This window comes from Argiope bruennichi, chromosome X2 (genome assembly GCF_947563725.1).
Source record: "Argiope bruennichi chromosome X2, qqArgBrue1.1, whole genome shotgun sequence".
Lineage (NCBI taxonomy): Eukaryota > Metazoa > Arthropoda > Arachnida > Araneae > Araneidae > Argiope > Argiope bruennichi.
In genome coordinates, this window is record NC_079163.1 from 78131277 (window position 1) to 78154608 (window position 23332).

Genomic DNA, 23332 nt, shown 5'->3' on the forward strand with positions numbered 1-23332 from the left:
TTATTCTATTAATTAGCAAAAGCAGATATATTGCCATAATATAAACGAATCATGCAAGTGTTATTTCATAAAAAAAAAAAAAAAAAAAAAAAAAAAAATTCAACTTGAAATCTTGTTTTGTATAAATAAGGTTAAAAAAAGTCATATTTCCATTCAATGAAAATTTCCATCACTCGTCAAAATACCGATTAGTGTTTTAAAGTTGCTAATAAATCCCTTAGAGTTGCTATAAACTAAATTAAATCAGTGTATTTCATTAATAATAAAAGTGCCAAGTGCAGAAATTATAAGCAAGAACTTTGCTATAATGAACGATGGTATCAATGGAATTACAAACAATTACTTTGCAATTTTTACTACTTTTTGAGGTTTGAAGGAGTGTATTGCTTTGTAAGTTCGAACAGTGAAGAAAGAAATCTTGATATTTTTTTTGGAACCCATAATATTAGCATTGCTTTTGAAAACGAATTCCTCGCAGGGATTACAATCCTGTTTTGCAAACTGGTCCAGTTTGAAAAGTTTTTACAACAAATAATCATTTAATTGCTGAACAGTATTAATCGAACTTCTCTACAATTGTCTAATCTTATTGAACTCCAGAACAGATAGATATATGTTTCATAAAATTCCCACATATTTTCATGGAAAGGGTAGTAACGAATTATTATTTTTATTTATTTATTTTTAAAAAGAAGTATTTTTATTTCATTATCTTTATTTAATTTCAAAATAATATTTTTGATTTTTTAAAAATATTTTAAGCTCAGTTTAATTTCTTTATTATTTACCATAAAAAGATGATTTATGGTAAATTTAATCAATATCTACTCCTTTTTTTATAATTTCATTTATTTCTATACCCATCGCGTATATAATTTCTATACCCATCGCCATATATAAATTTAATTCGATGAAAGAAATAAAGTCTCCGATTTTTGTAATGTATATTTTCTTTAGAAACAAGGCATTTCAAAGGTGAAAAGTTCTAAATATTGATTTCAGTTTTAAAACAAAAGTAATTAAAAATCAATCATGAGCATAAAATTTGTACTATTACGAACTGATGACTCCAATTTGATAAAAAAAGAAATACTAATATTTTTTTTAAATGCACTGTTGAATTAGTTTTCTACAGTTGAATCAGAAGAATTTTATAAATCTGAATTCGTTAGCCATTGCTAGAAATAATTTCATAAAAATCTGAAATTAAGATACATAAATTTACATTATTGCCAAAATTATAATCAAAAATCCAGCCACAACTAAAAGTTATTAAGAATTTTGTATCGAAGTTACAATAAAGAAGATATTTACTCTAATCGTGGACCAAAAGCTAATTTCTAAAACATTAGAAACCGACAGTTACACAGTTTAGGGGATAATGCGAGTTCGTTTTGAAATTATATAATCAACAAATTTCAAAAATTAAATAGAAGAGGTTAAAAAGGTAAATTATATCGTTTGTAAAATTGGGAATTTGCAAATTTTGTCTATGACGTTAGAAAATTATGCGTTTAAGTAAAGACTAAAAAACGATCGAAAGCATTCCTTCTGTAGGAATAGATTAACCCTTTGAGGTCATATTAAATTTGGATGTATAGGTCACGCTGGTCGGAATTAATTTCGGTTGAGCGAGCAATGATACATAGTATCAAGATTATGAAGGAATTATTTCATTTTTTAAAAAAAATTATTTGAAAGAATTTATTAAAAGAAATAATGAATTTATTATTCATTATTTGAACTTATTTGAAAAAATTTTATTTATTCATTCTTTCATAAACTTCGATATGGCGCAGTATGGCCAAAGATGGCTCTTGCGCCATAAAACCAAACCAAAATAAACTTCGATACTGTAAACACAATAATATGTTTTAATAATTTTTGCAATAAAAAATAACAATTTATAATTCGCCATCATGTGGTATCTTTCAAAACAGTCTCCAATGTGAAGTCCTGGTTTTCGAAGACAAGTGTCGCAAAAATAATTCGTTGGCGTCTTCCGCCCTTGATTTTTCTGTTGGAACAGACATCAGAATCTTTACTCTTGACAGTGCCGCAATTTATGTAATCTGAAAATAAGTCTTTCCTCTCTATCTGAGGATGATGCTCCATCCCGAAAATCAGTTTCACAGTACACTTCTTTTTACCATTTTGGAGAATTATTTTTTAAATACCTTAAAAAGCAAGAATGTCAAATCACACTAAAAACAATTTGTAAAATACTATTTCGAATTTTACGAAGTATCTCCAAAGACTCTCGATTTCTTTATGTTCGAGATGCACCTGACTCGTCACGGCATCTTGCATGGCGAGCCAAAGGCGGTCTATTAGTATTAGGTTTCGTTATCACGAAGTGGTAGAAGCACCGTAATGGTTAGTGAATAAATTCCTTAGCAGTTTCTGTTCTTTCACAAAGTGTAAACTGATATATCCTAAATAGAGATTAAGATACGAAGAATACAATATAAGTTTAGCATGTTTCTTTGTTATGGCGGCTGAGTAAAAATGCTTTGGTGGCTGAAAGTAGTCATACGACCGCAAAGGGTTAAAAACAACCGATATGCATTGAATATTTTGTAACAGTTAATACGATGTCTCAGCAACATAACTTAGCAAAATCGGGAGCTTTGAGGGCTATTGGCCGTTTAAAGACGGATTAAATGCAATCTGTTGTACTGAAAGCGGGAGTTTATCAGTGTGCAATGGGATGTGCAATCTCGGACCATGGAATTGCTTTTTGAAAACTGAAAATGTTCGCTTAAGATCAGGACTAGGTCGTACGTCTGCAACAATACAAAATGAGGATCGGTATTTAACAATAACTGTCAAATAAAACCCCCACTATAACTGCCACTTTGCTATAACAGAACTTTCAGAGGGTTGTTGGGATCAGAATTTCAAATCAAACTGTTCAAAATCGGCTCCATCTGTGGTTTTGTAGCTCATAGAACTATGGTTTGTGCTATGTTGATAGGGGACCGTCGTGCTGCTAAGAGAAGATGGGCACACGATCATCTAAGATGAGGACTATATGCGTGGAGAAACAACTCTTCATGGACGAGTTTCGATTTAGTGTATAACCTGATGATAAGTGGATATTGATTTAGAGAGAACCTGGTACTCAGAATAATCCTGTATTTGTTTATGAAAGTGTCCGATTTGGCGGAATGATGGTATGACAAAAACGATAATTATTTTATCTGAAATGGAGCATCATCGGTTGAATGATATAAGAATGAAATCCTCAGATCTATAGTCTGTGTATTTTCTGTAGGTGGTTCAAGGTCACATTTTCTACCGCGTTACTGGTACTAGACAACCAATAAAGAGGTAGAAAATGTGACCTTGAACCTCCTACAGAAAATACACAGACTATAATATGGTCCTTTACATTGTAGCTATTGGGGATGATTTCATTCGCATGGAGAATAATGCCAAGTCACGCCGTGCTCAATTAATGGACGATTTTCATTTCGATGAAAAATGCCGTCGAATGAATTGGTCAGCTTATTCCCCAGATATGAAACGAATAGAACATACTAGGAAGAAGGATCGCAAGCTTCTTATCATCCCTAGAAACAATTCAGCAGTTGGAAGGCTCTCTTCTACAGGAGTGAGAGAAAATATCTCAGCCAGTCATTGATTCTATGCCCCATAGGTATGCGATATTGCTTTCAGCCCGGGAAATTAGTCCCATATTGAAACTCATTTTTATCCCAGAAAAGACATTTTGTTTGTATAATATACAAGATATGTGCCTTTTTTCTTCTTTTTTTGCTTATCGACAAATTTCGTCAAAAAAATTATTTCTTGTTTGCTATTTCTTTTTCCGCTACTCATATCTTACAATACCTATACATCATGTATAAGTCACCAAAACATTTCCTCACCCGCAGTTTATATCCAAAATAATAATATTTCTTAATTTTCTTTAGTAGCGTACTTCCAGATATAGCAAAGAGTAATTTTTCCTGCTGCTATAGTTAAAAAATAATTTCAAGCAAAAATTAACAGGTTGTTGAAAATTTAAAATTTTTCCATCAAATTAAAAAATGCCATAATTTTTTTTTATTTCTCTAAAAAATAATCAGAAATGGACAAAACAGATATACAGCAGGTACTCAAGAAATTAACAAAGCTACTATGATAAATGACGTGATGAAAAGAACAATTTCATTTCACTGCAAAATGAAGTAATTTTCAAAATCTAGTTTCGAACAAAATAGGAAGAACATTAATTAAAAATCATTTACCGTTATATTTGCTCGAAGCTGTTACCTTATAAACTAACCAGAAATTAAAGCATTATGTTAAAACAATGATCTAATTAAAGTATTAGTCCATATTCCACACAAAATACTTACAGACCAACAATGCCTTAAGGATTTTCCAGTAGTGACTGTTGTGTAAATGCTTTCTTAAATTCTAAACTGTTTTTCATAAGCCCAGAACGTTTCATTCACAAATGGTGAGATTCCATCTTGTTTAAGACACTAAGTACGACAGGTATAGCAAGCATAGCGATGAATGAATGGATGTCGCACAAAGAAAATTCACCGAGTCTCTCATTACCTTGTTTAAAAACAACGTTCACAGACCATAATCATTGATATTCTTGTTAGTCTTCATATTTATTTCACAGGATGTACTGTTTTTACATGAAGTTTATATTCACCAGATAAATAGATGAATATCCTTCTAAAGAGTTCATTTAGAACTTTTCCCATTAATGTAATAATTAAAGTTGATTAAAATAAATAATGAAATAATAAAGTTTTATAAAATTTGGAGTTTATCGTTTTCATTCATACCTTGATCTACTCAACCAGAAAAGTTCTGGAAATACTTTATCAATATGATTATTGAATACTTAAGGCATTAGTCTACAACATTTCAAATTCTCATTCTTATAGAATTTAATACAATCGGACCTCAATTTAACAACAGATTATTTAATGAAATTCCCGATTAAAGAATTTTTTCTTCTTCCTCGATAAAAATGAAAGAAAACCTCCTATTCAACGAATAATAAACCCCGAATGAACGAATTATTTCAACAGCAGAATTTTTATTTGTTAGTTTGGGTTAGAAAAATATTAGATTGCTTTTCAAATGACTACAGTATCCATCTTGTCTGGAGCAGATGAGTAATGACACAACCACCGTTAGACAAGGCCAGAACACTTACGTCACAGAAAGTCATGACGTCGTCCCGAGCAGTTGCACGAGTGGGGACCGAGGGAAGAATTTCACCCTTATCAAGCCTACTAATAAGAAATGAGCTCTCCCCTTCCTACGCCAGTTTCTAGCCAGCGGTCATTCTCGTGTTTGAGGAGGCAGGAAGCGTGTTTTGTTGTTTACAAGAAATTTGTTTGAAGTTCGCTAAAAATAAGGAATAGAAATGCCTTTAATTTGCTGTGTTCCAAACTGTAATGGAATGAAAATTAAAGGAATGGTCCAAGAGTCAGTGTGCTTTCCTTTGCTAAAAAGGAAGAACTCAAAAAGAAATGGTTAAGTGCCATACATCGTGATGGATTTTATCCGATGCGTCATAGTAGGGTAAGCTCATTTAACTGTTTGAAAGTAATGCCAGTTTCAAAATGATAAATCATTTATTCTCACTTTAAAAGTTTAACTGCTCGATAATATCCATTATTCGTGATTTTAATCAAGTGCATTATAAAAAGAATTATTTCATAAAATGCTGTAATGTAGGCAGTATTATTGTCAATAATAATTATAATATTTTCCATAATTATGTTTACATGTTTTGCTTACTATTATATAGCTATTCTATAGTTACGTTTATAGAATAGCTTTATATTAGTTAAATTTTATTATATATCATAACGATAAATGTGATGAGTTACGTGAAACTCTTATGAGGATCATCATATGAGTCATCTGCAAGGACTTGCTCATTACCACAACCACCGATATACAAGGGCTCTGTGGTCTGCTGGGAAGTCACAACGAGACGTGACACTTCATTCCTTTAACCTTAAGTCTGTGCGAGCTAGAGAGTCAGGTGAAATTACTTTTCACTTGTTAATATCATTTCATATACATCCAATTCAAAACACATATATTGTAAAATTCATTAATAATTAGAATGCAGCCGCTTTCCACATCACCCTGGGGGTACAGCGTTTGGTATGTATTACCTTTCTTGCATTATTTGCAGGGCTGGTAATACATACAGGTCCCTTCGATTTAAAACAATTTATTTAAGAAAAACGGAATAAAAAAAAATGTTGATGAATTTCAAAACAATTCCATATAAAAATGGTTTTATGAATATTTGCTCCAACTCCTAGTAAGCAATAAAAACAACATTCATTTCTATTGACACTTCAAAAAAGTATGAAATATATCTTTGAAACATTAGAAGAGCTTTCTTTGGCTGCCATTTAACTATATCTTTTATCAGTATTTTTTGTTAGAAATAACTTTATTAAATTTATCAAATCTTATTTCCAGCTTTAGAAGAGCTTTTCAAATTTTCATTTAAATGTTTACAATAATTATTCAGTAATGTGTTTACTGCACACCAAATTGCCATTCTATAAACATTTTCTGGTTTATGTCCTGAAATGCATTCGCCATAATCATCCACTTGTTCCTCATTTACTAAATCATTAAAAATTATCTCTGCTGCTAAATACTTTTGATTTCAAAAATTCCTCTTCATATATGGTACATAAGTTCTGAATTATAATATAAGAATATAAAATTACATCTACAATGTTTTTGTTGAAGAATTTCGAAACAGCTCCATATAAAAATGGTTTTATGAATATTTGCTGCGACGTCAACTCCAAGTAAGCAATAAAAGCAATATTCAATTCTATTGACACTTCAAAAAATATGAAATAAATCTTTGAAACATTAGAAGAGCTTTCTTTGGCTGCCATTTAACAATATATTTTATCATTATTTTTTGTTGGAAATAACTTTACTAAATTTAAGGTAATTTTGAGGTAACAAAATATAGCCAGACTTTCTGACAAATTTATATGCATGCGGAGCCATTGAATAAAATAATGAGCAAAATATCACCATTTCATTGGAGTAACTTTTACTGTGTTTATTTTGAATAATCAAGGCAGATTGCTCTTTAATAAATGCGATAACATTGATTAAATTTTTTTGGGTTATATTTAAATTATCCATGAATCTGGGAAAAAAAATACCTGAATTCAGCAATGAATTATTTACTTTCATATCTGGCAGATGCTCTAATATTTCATTTAAATTGTTGATGTTAATGACTTTTATTAGTAAAGAAAGATTTGGAATATTTGACAGGCTTGTTTTTCCAACAAAAGCTGACACCTCTAATAAATCATTTATTACGACAAATAATGCAATTTCAGGGTCAGAACTTAATATTAACAAATAAAATTGTTTTCTTTATAAATGATATTCCAGAAATTTTTCAAATTTACTAATGAAATGCGCTGTTTCAGTTCCAAGATTTTTAAATTCTTTTGTTTTATCGCATTTTTTTTCCTTTCTATTATGGTTTCCTGGAGAGCGTTTTCTATATATTGTTGCTCTAATTTCATCTTTTTTTATTTCTGGATTTTCTCAAAAATGTTGAAGATGATATGCAAGAGGCACAATTTGGCATCTGAGGTGGAACCGTTCCAATGACTAGTCTGGGATATTTAAAAGGGGCATTTAATAATTTTCCTGACTTCGAATCAAACAGACTAGTTTCTCTTTCAGTATCATTTGTTCTAAAATGTAATTCACAGACCTACAGTAAAAGTAGTTATTCGTAAATATTGACTTCCTTTTATGTTTAATTTAAATACAGTAGCAAATATACAACATGAAACAATATATAATCATAGGAATGGAGAGTTTTTATTTTTTTTACTCTGAGGCATTTATCGTTATGATATATAATAAAATTTAACAATATAAACGTAGTTTTAGAATAGCTATATAATAGTAAACAAAACATGTAACCATAATTATGGCAAATATTATAATTATTATTGACAATAATACTGCCTACATTATGGCATTTTATGAAATAATTCTTTTTATAATGCACTTGATTAAAATCACAAATAATGGATATTATCAAGCAGTTAAACTTCTAAAGTGAGAATACAAGATTTTTCATTTTGAAACTTTGGCATTACTTTAAAACAAATGAATTTACCCCAATATGCGACGTCGGATAAAATCCATCACGATGTACGGCACTTAACCATTTCTTTTTAAGTTCTTCCTCTTTAGCAAAGGAAAACACACTGACTCTTGGGCCATTCCTTTACAGTTTGGAACACAGCAAATTAAAGGCATTTCAATTCCTTACTTTTAGTGAACCTCAAACGAATTTCTTGCAAACAACAAAACACGCTTCCTGCCTCCTCAAACAAGAGAATGACCACTGGCTAAAAACTAGCGTGGGAAGGGGAGAGTTCATTTCTTATTAGTAAGCTTGATAAGGGTGAAATTCTTCCTTCGGTACCCCAATTCACACCCACTCGTGTAACCTCTTGGCTTGACGTCATGACTTTCTGTGACGTAAGCGTTCTGGCCATGTCTAACGGTGGTTGTGGTAGGACAGGAATTTTCTTTTTCATCACTCCCCATTCCACAACGCAAAGAAGTGAGGTGTTATTTATTGTACGCTCGGGTTTGCAGAACATTTGATTTTTGAAATATTGTGAAACATGGCATATTGCCGGAAATGAAAATGTTTTTAATAGCGTGAAAAGATTAGCATTTTACGCAAATTTAACTACAAAATGCTTTGCAATTTCCAAGTCAACAATAGCTATAATTGTTAAACAATGCACAGAAATTGTGAAAAAATCATTAGAATGTGGTTAAAGATCGCCGAAAATAAAAGTCATTGTAAGCCTCTCCATTTTTTGTTCTTGAATTTAACCTAGTGCAACGGTTCGATATATTTCGATTTAAAAAAACAGCCATTAGTAAGCTTCTCATCAAAGAAAAAGTCCTTCTACTTGCCGAAAAACGTTACGTAAAGATTTTTTTTTTAGTGTTTTTTTTAACATCGACCGTTTTAAGAAAAGATACTAGTAATTGAAAAGAAAGAGTGAGGGGGGGGGGCGTGGCGGAGGAAAGACGAAGGTAAATGAAAGTGTAGTAAAAGAGTGGAAATAAAAGTTACTCAGCCTGAATGACCAATCAACATTTCCAATGCAGATGAACACAACATTGTCTTATGACTAACAGCCCAATCAAACGCTTTGTTATAGAAATGGAAAATGTTTTGGAAGGAAGAAAAGCAAAACGGGGATTACGATTTTTGTCATAGGAAGGACAGTAAAGCCGCGATGTTTTAAAAACGGAACGACCTTACCAACAAAATACGAAGTAAACAATTTCTGGATGACTTCTTCCCAACCTACAGACTTCTTTAGATAAGTCTATGAAGATATAAAAGAGTATTCTTTTGTTTATTCATCAAGGTCTCGCACATCCTCCAATATGCTATTTAAAAATCGCTCAAGTCGTGTTTTCTCTTGCAAATCGCGCAAAAGTACATTAGCCGCTAGACCTTGTTATCATTTGTTCTGTAAAAGTTAATTACAAGAAATTGCTTACGACAAAAATTATCGCCTTTTTGGACGAAAATGCGGATGAAATGTGCGAAGCTCACGTTTTAGATGCTCTGTATTTTGTGAAACATTGAGATTAAATTTCTAAAAATACAATTGAAAAATACTTTCAGAAAGTGGGATTTCCAGTCCCACAAGTGAAAATGATGAAGTTATCTTTCCCTTTAACCGTTCAGAAGAAGTCGCACCTAGGACAGACGTTAATAATAATTCCACTTGCACTGATGAAATGAGCAGCTGAAGTAAATGAAAGTTTTGATTATCGTAACCAATAAATAACAATTCTGATGCAGAAATTGATAATGAAATTCCCATTAAAATTTTCTCTTTCTCTGATGCTTTTACATGATTTGGAGACTGAAAATGTACCGAAAGCAGCAGGATGTAAATAATGCAATGTTTTCTTCTTTCTATAAAATCGAAAAAAGATTTTTTTTTTTTTTTAACACAGGAATCAAGGAAGTTATCAAACATTATACAGTACGTACTTTTAAAATTTCAAATAAAAAATACGTAATTATTCACTGTTTTGCTAATTGCTGAAAAAAAAAAAAGCGTACAATTTCTAACTAAGGACATTTTTGCGTAGTTAGTTTCTTATTGAGCATATTCTATCGGGTAAGTGTAGAAGTTTTTACATTTTGTTTGGACCTCGATATTATGAATCAAATTTTCAGTCCCGATGAATTCTTTCAATCGGAGCTCGACTGTAAAACATACGGTGATTCAGTAGCTTTTAAATATGAAAGAAAAAAAAATAACAATTTAAAAAAAAACATAGAAAAGGCGGAGGGATTTCGAATTAGAATACAAAAACCAATGAGCAACCACTACGATTGTTTAATTTTAAAAAAATTAAAATATCTTTTTACTAAGACCTATAATTTATGTTACACTTTCTAAAAAATAAGCGACTTACACTTGCGCCTTAGAATAGAAACTGTCTAGTAAATAAATATATATTTATTACATTAAGTTGCTAGAAAGAACATTAAGTAAGTTGTTAATGTTCTTAAGTTGTTTAAGAACATTAAGTTGCTAGAAAGCATGCATGAAAACGGGTTAAGATATTTGATAGGAATTTAAATACATAAAAAAAAAAGTAGTGTAAAACTTCTCCAATACAAATATTATCCACGGATGATACAAGTTCCATCTATATCTATCTATCCATATTATATATATATATATATATATATATATATATATATATATATATATATATATATATATATATATAAAGAACTGTAGAAATAAAGTGCAAAAAGAAAATGCCAGAAAAAAAAATCAGCATGCTATAAAATTCAATATTTGCATTTCATTAAAAAAAGACATTCAATTACTACAGCTCATAGTTTTTGAAGTTTTGAGCTTTTCCCGTCCAATAACATTAAATTCATGTGCAAGTTAAACAAAATAATATAAGTACTCTAGAACACCAAAAATTTTGAAGAATAAAATAAAAAAATCATGCTAAAACTTCGGAACTAAAATTTTGTCATCTATATAAAATAGTAATTGATTACAAAATGTAGACAATAAAGTGCCACATACATAAATATTCTACCTTTGAGATTTACTTACAAGCAGAAAACTCCTCAATTTGCAACAACTCCCTTTATGTCAGCAAAACAAAATATAAAATATCTTCTAATATAATCAAGGTATTTCAAGCAAACTTTATACAAAGAAAAAGTAAATTTTCATGACATAAAAAAAAAGAGGATTGCCATTCAAAATTCAATGCAATTTTAAATATGAAGATGCCTTTTTTTTATGCATTCTTTAATAGGACATTTATTTCCTTTAAAACTAGTGTTTTCTTCGAATAAACGATAGAGTATAATGATAGGGAGAGTTCGTTCTTCCTTTCTTCCCTGTGATCATATATCTTTTTTTTTTTTTTTTTAATTTCAAGCCTATTCTGCTTTCTTAAGTAGTGTAATTTTTTTTATTGGTTCTTGTATATAAGCACTTATGTGGATACTAAGAGGTGGGTTGGGGGATACTGAATATTCAGTAACATGTGGATGCCAGTTCTAGACGCACTTGTACTAAAACAGTATTATAAAATGAATTTAAAAGTCATATTAATGGATTTGTTAAACAGATTTTTTTCAGTACATATAGAAATATTTGTTTTGAATGTTATCTAAAACTGGAATGACGGCAGCTCCTGAAAGTGGGAGGTGGTAGAATATATTTAAACAATAGAAAAGTATATAAGTTTTTTAACACAACTAATATAAATGTACAACAAAGAAATCTAGCCAAATACACAAATATCTTTTAATTCACGTCCAATCTTTTTAAACTTTCTTTTATCATACAATTGAAAATGTGATGCAGTTGAGAAAATTATTTCAAATATTCTCATGTACACATAATCATTCTTTCTATGCTTGTTTAATAACATTCTTTAACCATATTTGAGCAGTTACATTATTTGTAACATTCTAAACTTAATAGTTCAAAAATGGCAGAGATAATATATAAAATTCTTTTCGTTACGTAATTCAAGCATTCTTTAACATGACTTCAAGGGCGACGTTATACAAGAAAATATATATACATTCACAGGTCATAAAAGAGATATTTTAATTTTTACATGAAAATGTGTTATAAAAATTGAAAATTATAATTTTATAGTAAGAAAAAATTAATCATTGATTATAGTTTGACACATTTATATTATAGTTGTAATATTTCTTATTATTGTAATAAATTTTGGCAAAAAGTGCAGTTAAAAATAAATAAAAGGTGCATGATCTAATAATAATAATAATAATAAAAAAGAAAAACAAAAACATTTTAAATATGCTTTTAGAGGATGAATATATTGAATTGCTAGAATTTTACTAAGATTTATTTCCCGTATGTATGTGCTTAGTTCAAAATATCACAGTCAAAGCTAAATATCAAAGAGCAATTCATCACCAGATTTAAAAAGGAGACAGTGCAATCTATAATATAGTACAAGAGAGATGCTAAGTAAGAAAAACATGTATCAACTATGAATAAATCATAAAGCGAATGAATTGGCCACATAATAAATACTATGTTAAATTTAATTTGTTTTTCCAAACAACGTCATATATATATAGACTGTACAAATAATATATTCTTCACTTCTAGCTGCAGCATTACAAATACATATGTAACACATCATATTTAGAATATAACTCTAAATTTAGAATACTTTATATTTTTGTACATTTTAATCTATCTGTGCAAAGAAAAAAAACGATAAACAATATATGAGATGTTAAATCTAAATATGTTAATTAACAATAATAATTTTCAACATCTGAAAAAGAGTGAAATAATAACTATTTAAAAACCATCCAAAGTTAATCAGAGAAAACACATTTTCAGTTATTAGCTGTCAATAAGTAAAACAGGTGCTTATGTTAACAATTGTAGGCGACAGACTTACAAGATATGGGCTCTAGCTCCAATTCGATTTGGATGAGACTAGAGACCATAAAAACAATAAAAGCATTTTAGACTAATATTTAAAGTTTAGCTAAAATACAAGATCCTATAACAATATAAATAAAATATGACAGACAAAAATAAAGGAAATTATCAGTAAAAATAAACAAATTAAAAGCACCGACACAAATTATTACATGGTATTTAAAGTTTTGATGATTTAAATTTGTGATTTTTACACATTTAAAAGTGTGCCAGTTACAAAACAATAAAAAATAGTGAAGAATTTTTATAAAATTACAAACACTTTCACATTCATGAAATTAAACTGGAAAAAATATTTAAAGAGTTTCTTAAAATAATATATTAAATAAATTTGATAAACTTGCATAGTTGCCATAAGTTTTGGACATTGTCCTGGTGATCAAAATATATATTCAAACACTGTGTGGAGTAATGTTTAAAAGCGTGAATTGCACTTAATAATTGCTAGTTCATTGCATAGAAATATTCAATATACAACAAGAAAATTCTCACTTAAACCAAGAAAAGCTTCTTGAATATTTGCATAGATTCGAATTCAGGTATTCGTAACACATTTTTGAGCAATAAAGGCAGAAATACATATTAATTGCTGTTTCTACCATTCTGAAGATTTATTGCCATATAACAGAGCTCATTACTATAAACATACAGGTGTACTGAAAAATATTGGATACATCACTCTTTACAAATTCTTTCACAGAAATTCTGCATTTGATGTAAGGAAACTGTTTTGACAATTCATCAATTTAAAAAATAAATTAATTAAAATTAGATCTACTGACGCTGAAGGATATATATCAAATTAAACATAGACAATTAACTACAAATGCTTCCTTTACTCTTTTGATTCAAATCTTAAAAAATCTAACAATTTCTACATAGAGAACTGGTAATGAAATTTGGAAGTAAATGGGGGGGGGGGGGAGACTAGGACAAAATTGAAAGTAGTAATGATTTCGCAAATGTTGTAAAAACCAAGTTTACTCTCGCCGCACATACAGAAATAAATATTTTTGCAATATATAAGGAACCATTAGCAACTTCACTAATATCATCAATTAAATAATAAATGGTAAAAGAAAGCAGAACAATTTCCTGACTTTAAAATTCACAATTAAGAATAATTTTTCATTTTGCAATCCATGCGATGCAATTATTTGCATATATACTTCAAAATTCTTTAATTAAAGGAGCATTTCATAAGCAACTACAGTTAGGATTGAACTTAACAATACAAAGTGAATTGAAAGAAGTTAAATCTCTTAGTAATTTAAATGAATTTCTAGGAAATGGCAAATTAAATAAAGAGAAGAAAAGTAAACAATCTGATTATTCTATATCTTTAAAAACGTTACTGAAAACATAACAAAATTCCCAAAATTACTGAATAAAAAACAAGAATTACACTCCTCCCCTCTCTTTCTCTCTCCCACACATATAAGATTAAGAAACAATATGTTGATTCACAAACTTAGAAATTACAAGCGTCTTCATAAAACTGAATTATGAATACTAATTTGGAGAATAATATTTATGAATAATTTAATGTTACGTACCCATAAAATAAATGCAAGACCAGGTATATTACTAGCAAAATCTGATACTTACGAAATTGTGATAAAAAGTGAAAAACCTTTTGGAATTTAAGGAAACTGTGAATTTTTAAGTTATAAGCATCTAACTTCAAGGCATTTATTTCACTATAACTTCTATAGTAGAATATCTTTATACAGAGTAAAAGCTGCACCAAAAATTACAGGAGGTGGGGAAATGGACAATTCTTCTCTGATGGCTTAAGTGTTATACAATTCTGATTGCAAATAATATTTTTGCAATCTACTTTTATCATACTAGGTAAAAAAATGAAACTCTAAGGCATATTTCATATACATACAGGCACAACAATCAGAACAGACTGCAAATACATATCTGCAAGAGAAATCATAATTGCTCATTTAAGTAAATTCACAGAAGTTCCATGTGAATAACAGAAATTAAATGCATAGATCATTTATAAAATAGTTATTAAATATTTGAATGACACACAGAAGACACTTTCAATGGCAGTGTTTCAAATATTATTCATTAACACATTCATAAACAAAAGATTTATTACCCATGAAATGGGTAATAAACAAGCAAATATGTTTTCACTTCGATTTTTTTTCCAGTGAAATGTCACTGACAATCATGCTTTTAAATTAAAACACTTCTTCAAGGAATAAAGTTAAATCTTCCCAATGTAACTGAGATAGAAGATAATGACAAATCCAATCAATGTTTAGGATAAGAAATATTTTACACATAAGTTTTCATTGATACAGTGTGAATATTAATAATAGCATAAAATTATGGTAAATCATACAGTAATCTAGAGATCGCCCAAATACTAACAAATTTGAGTTTTATAAAGATATTAAAAATAAATTTAAGAGTTGTATAAAATTCTAAAAACAAAATTCAGAGAAAATATTGGATTGTTTTTCAAGAATGAATTAATTCAAAACCTGGGATTTTTAAAGAAGTTTGATGAACCTGCACCATGCACTTCCTTAATATTGTTGGGCAATTTCTTTATTTTTTTGTTTCACAACTTTGTACGAACTTGATATGTTTGAGCCCTCATTTCAGATAAGTATATACTACACTCAAAGAAATTAATTTTATTGAGTGCAATGAGATGGCTTTCCAACCATAGTTTATTCAAGATCAAAAAATAAACACGACGCACTACAGAAGTGCATATACTGGCCTAATACATTTCTGGAAAATCCAGGAATGCTTTCAAAGCACTTAAACATATTTCAAACATTCTGTCAAATAAATGCATGATTAGTAGCATTCCATTAGCTTAATATAGTATATGAATTGTTCAAAATTGAAAACTACTTAATGATTAAAGTAAAAAAATTAAATTTAGTAAACTTTTTACGGTTCATGCCTCATACATATAGATTTTAAAATATTAAATTGTAAAAATACAACTTTTAAACCAAATCTGAAATATACATAACAGGTTTACAATTATGAGCAGACAAAATACAAAATATCTGATTGTATTAAACAAAACATGACACATTTAATCAGACAACAAACCTGTTTAAATAAAAACTAAAATCTCAAATTGCTTTTCAGTAGTTGAAATCATCAACTTTGAAATTTTTATGCTCTCATTTGTGTGAAGTTAAGGAAAGCTATCATTGATTATAAGCCTCAAACGCAAAAATATTCGCCCATTTCATGAAATTACAGTTATTTGACTTGCATTACAAAAAGTTATATATCAATGTTCAACTTCTCAAAACAATGAAAAATATAACTTCTACAAAATCTGCTTTGAAGGTCTATACTTAAAGAAGCAGAAAATTCAAAACACCTGGATATGACATTGCTATATGTTGATTGTCAGGCAAACACATGCCAACATATGGAGCTCAATCAGTTGGCCTGTCACTATAGATGATTTTATTACTAGCATAAATCTAACTATTAAATATTGCAATTAACTAGGGAGAGAGAAATGGCCATTAATATTAATCTGGATTATAATCTATCCAATTTATTTGCTTCGGATAGTAAGGCCTTTATATCAGAAAGATGAAAATTATAGTCCAAAGTAAACAGTTTTTTTTTTATTTTTATTTTTTTTAGTAAACTAGTCATACGAAAAAGGTTGCAAGATAACAAGAATCGTTGTTGTGATTGAAAGAAAACCATTCAATACAGAAAATCACTATTCTGAATGATTTACTTTTGGTGACATGAATCAAGTATCAAAATCCAATCTGATGCTATTTAATATTACTTTACCACCTTCTCCATCAACAAATTTAAATGTTTAATCTTGAATTTTAAGGAAGAAAACTTAAATTCTTAATTTATTAACAACAAATCCGATCAATCTAGCGAGTTAAACAGGAAATCAATTAGTTAAATATGCAAAATAAAAATAGATGACAACAATGCGTACAATAACATCACTCAACATGCAATAACATTATCTGTGTCTATAAAAATACTATCAACTGAAATAATTTTTCATATATGAACACTTCTGAAAATTTCTTAAAAGATAACTTGATTATTCACACATAACATAAATTGTCTCATATATAAAAGTAAATTTTAATTAAATTTGAAAACTTTTTAAACAAAATAAATATGATCACAGTCAATCAATTATAATTTTAGAACTAAAAATAATTTCAACTATATTAAAAAATTTGAAAAAGCAACAGTCAACTTGAAATTATAGGATTTTTAAAATTAATGGGCTAACTACAAATATGACTAGATAGTAATGTTACAGATTCAATTTAATAAATTGTTCTTATGTATTAGTTTAAAGTATGCCGAAAATATCAAGGAACAATACAAAGCAATTGGAAATCACAAATCATTAATAACCTTTAAGAAACAATATAAAACATATTTGCACTCAAGCATCTAAAATGTATGTAGTTAATGAATCTCATTTAGTCCCAGCCTTTGGCTATAAATTTTTGAATAAGATATTACACATCAAAATGACGGTGGAAAAAATTAAGATTTTAAATAAATACACCATTCTGTTACAGCATTCAGAACTTATGAAACAGGACAGCATAAATATCAGTTCACAAGATTCATTGCACAAATTTTACTAATTGCAGATGCCACACAAACTTCTCAACTCGCAACGAATGCTATTCTGTACATCTGGTTCTCATGATGCAAAACATAAAATGAACTAAAACACACTAAAGGCAAACCAATTTTCTTAAAAAGGGAATTAGCTTAAAATTTGTGAAAGAATTGAAAAGCAACTCAACAGGGTGTCTACAGAATGATACAAGCACGACAAACTTCATAAGATTTCTTGACTATAACAATTAAAGATTCAGAAGCAGATAAATATGAAAAAAAAAAAATATTATCTTCATCAATTTAACACAGTAAATGGAACTTTGATTTTGGTCACCACACATCACTCTGGCAAATCATAATGGGAAAATAACAGTATATTGAAATTCAATCCAATAAAAACTCTCATTGGAAGCTTCAATACAAAGTAGCCGACAATAAAAAAAGTCGAATAAATATGCGATGTTGGCTGCAATGATTAGTCTGCATGGATTACTACAAGATTTAATATAATAAATTTATAGACCAATTTTAAAGGGAAAGCAAAAATAGTGAAAATTTATCATATATTGGAGGGGGGGGGGGGAGGAGTACTCACACAGTTTCTTACAGTTTTCGCCTAGTAAAATCTTAGCCTGTAAATATATACATTTTCCAAAAGAAGGCACTCCCACATGAAACTGAAAGAGCACAAGAGCAAAGTTAAAAAAAAAAAAGTTTCAAACAAACCACAAAAACAAAGAGCAGGAATTAAAGAAAGGAAAATTTCAGTTATTTCAATTTTAATCACTCCACTCCACTTTAAACATGTATTAGCTATCACAGAATTGGAATGCATTGAAGATGAGCACTGCATCATTCATAATTTTCGTTATAGAGGTAAAAAATAAGAAAATGAGTAACGAAATAAGACTGTATCATAATAGGATAGTTTTCTCTATATATTGAAAAAAAATTATCCCAAAGACATCTGGTAGACACCCTGCTTTATACAATACCAGCATATTTCAAAATGGCAGTCCTACACTTAATGCAAAAATACAACAAAGAGATTTGGTGTGCATTGTTCCATAAAAGGAACACTTATTTTCTAAACGCTTTTCAACTAATGCTCTCTAGAGTGTAATAATAAAAAAAACTTTCCCATTTTGGCTCATACAATAAAATGAGGCAACAAATTATAACCGATTGAAATTTTATTATTCGAAAGTAGGCTTCATTTAACATATTAGTGGCAGATTTGCTTTGATTTTATGACAGAAAAAGCACTTTTTTTGCATCAGTTCACTAAAAGTGAGGGATAAAGACAAAGAAAACAGCTTGATATTTAAATAGTCCCGTATGATGAATAGTGATTTTTTGTTATCATCAGCTTGATTCTCAATGTTAAAATGTTAGACACACAATGAATTCAGTACAAAAGAAAGTGCAGTTATAAGCAGATGCACCACCAAAAAAATACTTTGGCTCAATTCTCAAATTGTATGAATGATGCATACATTTTTTAAAGTTAAATTTTGCAAAACCAGAAGGATAGTAGTACAATATCAGTTTCATGGGTTTTTAAAATTTTACTTTAGAATCATATTTTATTCACTAACTTGCAAAAATCAATTGAATGTCTATAGTCTATGCAGGGAATGAGATAGTGCATCAAAACATTTATCAAATTTTAAATACGCATCAACAATCTTTAGATGGGTAATTATATAAATATTATAAAACTCATGCTTTAGACCTACCATAAGCAAATCCGAGTAGTTACGGAATTTTCCCTCACCGTCATATTATGATTCAAGTAAAATAACGTCCAAACTGCAAGTGAAGATTTCCATCAAATTATTAATCTAACCATTAACAACTAGCAAAGTCGCCATATTAATAATGGAAAAATAGTTTTACTCTTGTCCTTAGGAACGATTTTCATATGCATACATACAAAAATAAGATTATATATGTATTGCTAGATTTGACTTATTTAGTAATTCGATTCTTATGCATATTGCTTTTGCTTTAGTGAAAAAAGCTGCCATGCACACAAATTAATTGGTTGTATCTATGAAGAAAAATACCACACACTATTTCAATTGGAAGTCCACAAAATTCACCACCAGAAAATATATTTTTAGTTCCAAAGAATTTCTGTTTCCCCCTATTCCAGTAATCAAAACTTCTGAAAGGCTATGCATATAAAAATTATGACACCGAATCCGTGCATGAGAATCTCACTTTCATTGGAAGCATTTTAAATAAATAAAATATATATATATATATATAAAACAGATAAATTTATACATTTAAATATTTAGTTTTCCTTTTGGATGTTTATCACTATTAGTACAATGTGAAAATAACTTTTGAAAGTCGAGAACTTAAAAATGCATAGAATATATTTCAACGAAATGTTAACAACATCTATCTAGATTCACTGGACAGACTATAGGAATGAACACAATGATTCTTTTCCTTAATTGGCAGAAAATGGGTCAAACCTGAAATTAAAATTACAATTTTCCATACAGGAGATGCTCATTAATTTTAAAACTCTTAAAAATGTTTAATCTGCAACCTAGTAGTATGGTATTCGATAGTAATCAGATAAAGTGCCCAAATCTGTTGGAAATACAGATAAGATAAAAAAAAATTAACGGGATTAAATGAGAAGATAGTTAATTTACGATTCACACTTTCATGAAATGTCTCCAATTAATGTACTTGTTTTTATATCTTTATTGCAAAACTTCTTATACTTTTCTGATGCGATTCCTGCTTGAACATGACAAATTTTCATAATCCCATAGAAGGAAAATTGAATCTTATGTAATGACAAAAAGCTTATTAATTATATTTTAACGATGATTTTGTTAACTATTTTTCCTTAAAAACATTAACCATCATAAAAAAACAGTAGGGACAGGAAAATTTTCGCGACCCTATATGGGAATTGTAACCTGGTTTTAAGAAGTCCTGCTTCAATGTATGATATTTGATATGCAAGCAATTGGAATATCCTTATACAAAAATTGACGTTTCAAAATAAATAAGTTAGATTCTAATAATTATACAAAGTTAGCATAAAAGAAAGTGTGGATTATGAAAATTTATATTTTCAAATTTAATACACATAATAGAAAAAGCGACATCTGAAAAGAAAGTAAAACGTCCGACATATTGTTTTATCATCGCTCAACAGGTAGCAATTGTCTGAACATGTAGGAAATATGGTCATTTCAACAATTAAAGAAGGATAGTACGAATTTTTATCTTCCAACAAAGATGGAGCTCCTTTGTGTCTAGAGGTCCGTAGCCTACCTAAATTAGTAGTTTCCGCAATGCTGGATTGAGCATGCAGATAACACTTATTTGCCCTTCATCATATGGCCACCGATATCCCGGAATCTTACCAAGTGTTATTTCTTTTTATGAGGTTATACAAAAGATCTTGTTCATAACCCACCCACCACTCCCATATCTGAAAACAGTCAAGGAACTTTCATGCATTGGGCATTTGAAACCAGGGAAGAAAAAAAACACACCCTGATATGAAACCTTTTATTTTTATGTATCCCGATTATATGTAATAGTTTTGAAAATATAAATGCTTAATATCTGGTCATTCATTTATGCTAACTCTGTGTAATAAGATTAAAATGCATATGTAATTAAATGCTAATGCTCTTGAATTGTACCTGATCACACATATGCACATTCATCATCTATACCTACAAATATAGTATCTCTCTCTCTATATGTGTGTGTGTGTGTGTGTGTGTGTGTGTGTAATGGGATGGCACTAAAAAAGAGTAATTCATAAAAAAAAAAAATGCAGTTACTATTGACAGGAAAAAAGCACCACACACATTTTAGATATGTTCAGATGTGTGTTGAAATGCACCAAGATTAATAAGATAACAATACTGACATAACTTCTTTAAGCAGCAAATTTAAATTTCGCTTAAAACGCTAAAATTGAAAATTTACGATGTAAATTTTTTGCTCGTAGAAAGAAAACTATTTTCATAGCAGATATAATTTAAAAGAAAAACAAATTAGCCAAAGCTGTCTTTAAACAGCATGTATGAAATAAAAACAATAAAAACCATTATAATAAGACTTCGTGAAAGTGTTAAAATTTCTTTCTTTAAAATCACATACATAAACCTATAATTATATATTCTTTCATATAATATTATATATCACCTATTGTTTTGTTATGCGTTTTGCGTTATAAAAAAATAGTCTCTCATTACTTCTTTACAAATAAGTTGAATAAACTAATTTTTTTTCACATTTTTACAATCTTGTGAACAATGCCAGTGACGTAGCTGAAATTTAGTTGTTTTTATACTAAGAAGAGCGTTTTGTGCTGCTGTATCAGTATCAAATACAGCAAGGACTATATGTTTGCTACAAGAAACAATAAAATCAGTTGTTTCGTCTATTATTTTTAAGCTTTCTGCACTTAAGAAATAAATCTTTGCTCCGATATCAGTCACCGATTCTAGATAATGTTCTACATCACACCGCTTCATATCAGCAGGCAAACCTTCAACTTTTAGAACACGTTTGCCTGAAAAGAAAAAAACATTTCACTATAGCATATGAAGACAGAATAAAAGTTTCGATATACATGCTATTATGGACAGAGAGAGAAAATTCCTTTGCATATTAACTACATGAGAATACGTCATAAATTATCAGATATTTTAAAACCAAATTTCTCGGTTTTTAAATAAATTTCATGAGATTAGTGAAATACACAATATACTTTCAAAATATCGCATAAAATTTATGATACTACGACCAGATCTTGTGCCCATAATACTTGAGTATATTGATTTTAAATGAAATCCTTTTTTTGGAGGAGGGATATCAATTTTAAATCGCACAATGAAAAGCTTTAATACCTTCACTTGCATTCATACAGGTACTGTAATGGTTCCGACTATAAGCAAGGCATAAAAAAAATTGATTAGCTGTCAAATGGCAAAACATTTTTTCCTCAACTAAAATTTCCTTAAAAACTTTACCTCTTATTGTGTTTGGTATGAGAAAAAAGGCTAATGTAAAATGAAAAGCAATTTTTATCGGATCATTACACGAAATCTGTACATGAATACTCCTCCCGCATGATCACATCATCACTATGCTATATCAAAAAGTATCATTTCGCCATCAGATTAGGCTGAGGCAGACAGATTTTTCTGTTCAGCTTTAGGGTTAGTTTTTAGAGAACCATTCGGTTTGTTTCTTTTTTCTGGAATATTTTTGGAGTGATTAAATTTGTTATTCACCACCTACGTATTGAATTAGTAGTTTAAAAATGCAATGAAGAGTATGAAATCTAAAGAGTTGAATGTTCCCCAAATTTAGAAATTTCGGAGATTATTGCAGGTTTGGCTACTGTTTTTAATTTAGAGTCTTTCGTTTGATGATAGTTAAGAAACCTTGTGAAGTATCCAGAGAGGGCTTTTGCAAACACTGTACCAGAAAATGCAGATCAAAAATCTTTATTTTGGCTTGCTGCTAAAAATAATTTGCTTAAGGAGGCAATGGAAATGAAATAGGGTTTGCTAACTGACTGCTGTTGAAGCGAAGAAACTGAAAGACAGAATCAA

General features: G+C 29.4%; 1 protein-coding gene across 3 annotated transcripts in view; it reads right to left on the minus strand.

The window, feature by feature from the left end:
* Window positions 1–11886: 11886 nt before the first annotated feature.
* LOC129959968 (cAMP-regulated phosphoprotein 21-like) overlaps window positions 11887–23332 on the minus strand; it is an 81855-nt gene continuing 70409 nt past the window's right edge. For all 3 annotated transcript variants that reach the window (XM_056072906.1, XM_056072907.1, XM_056072905.1), the window contains one exon: window positions 11887–22284. In XM_056072906.1, the coding sequence (XP_055928881.1) occupies window positions 21989–22284 (296 nt within the window). In that variant the 3' untranslated portion in view covers window positions 11887–21988. The remainder of the gene's footprint in view (window positions 22285–23332) is intronic.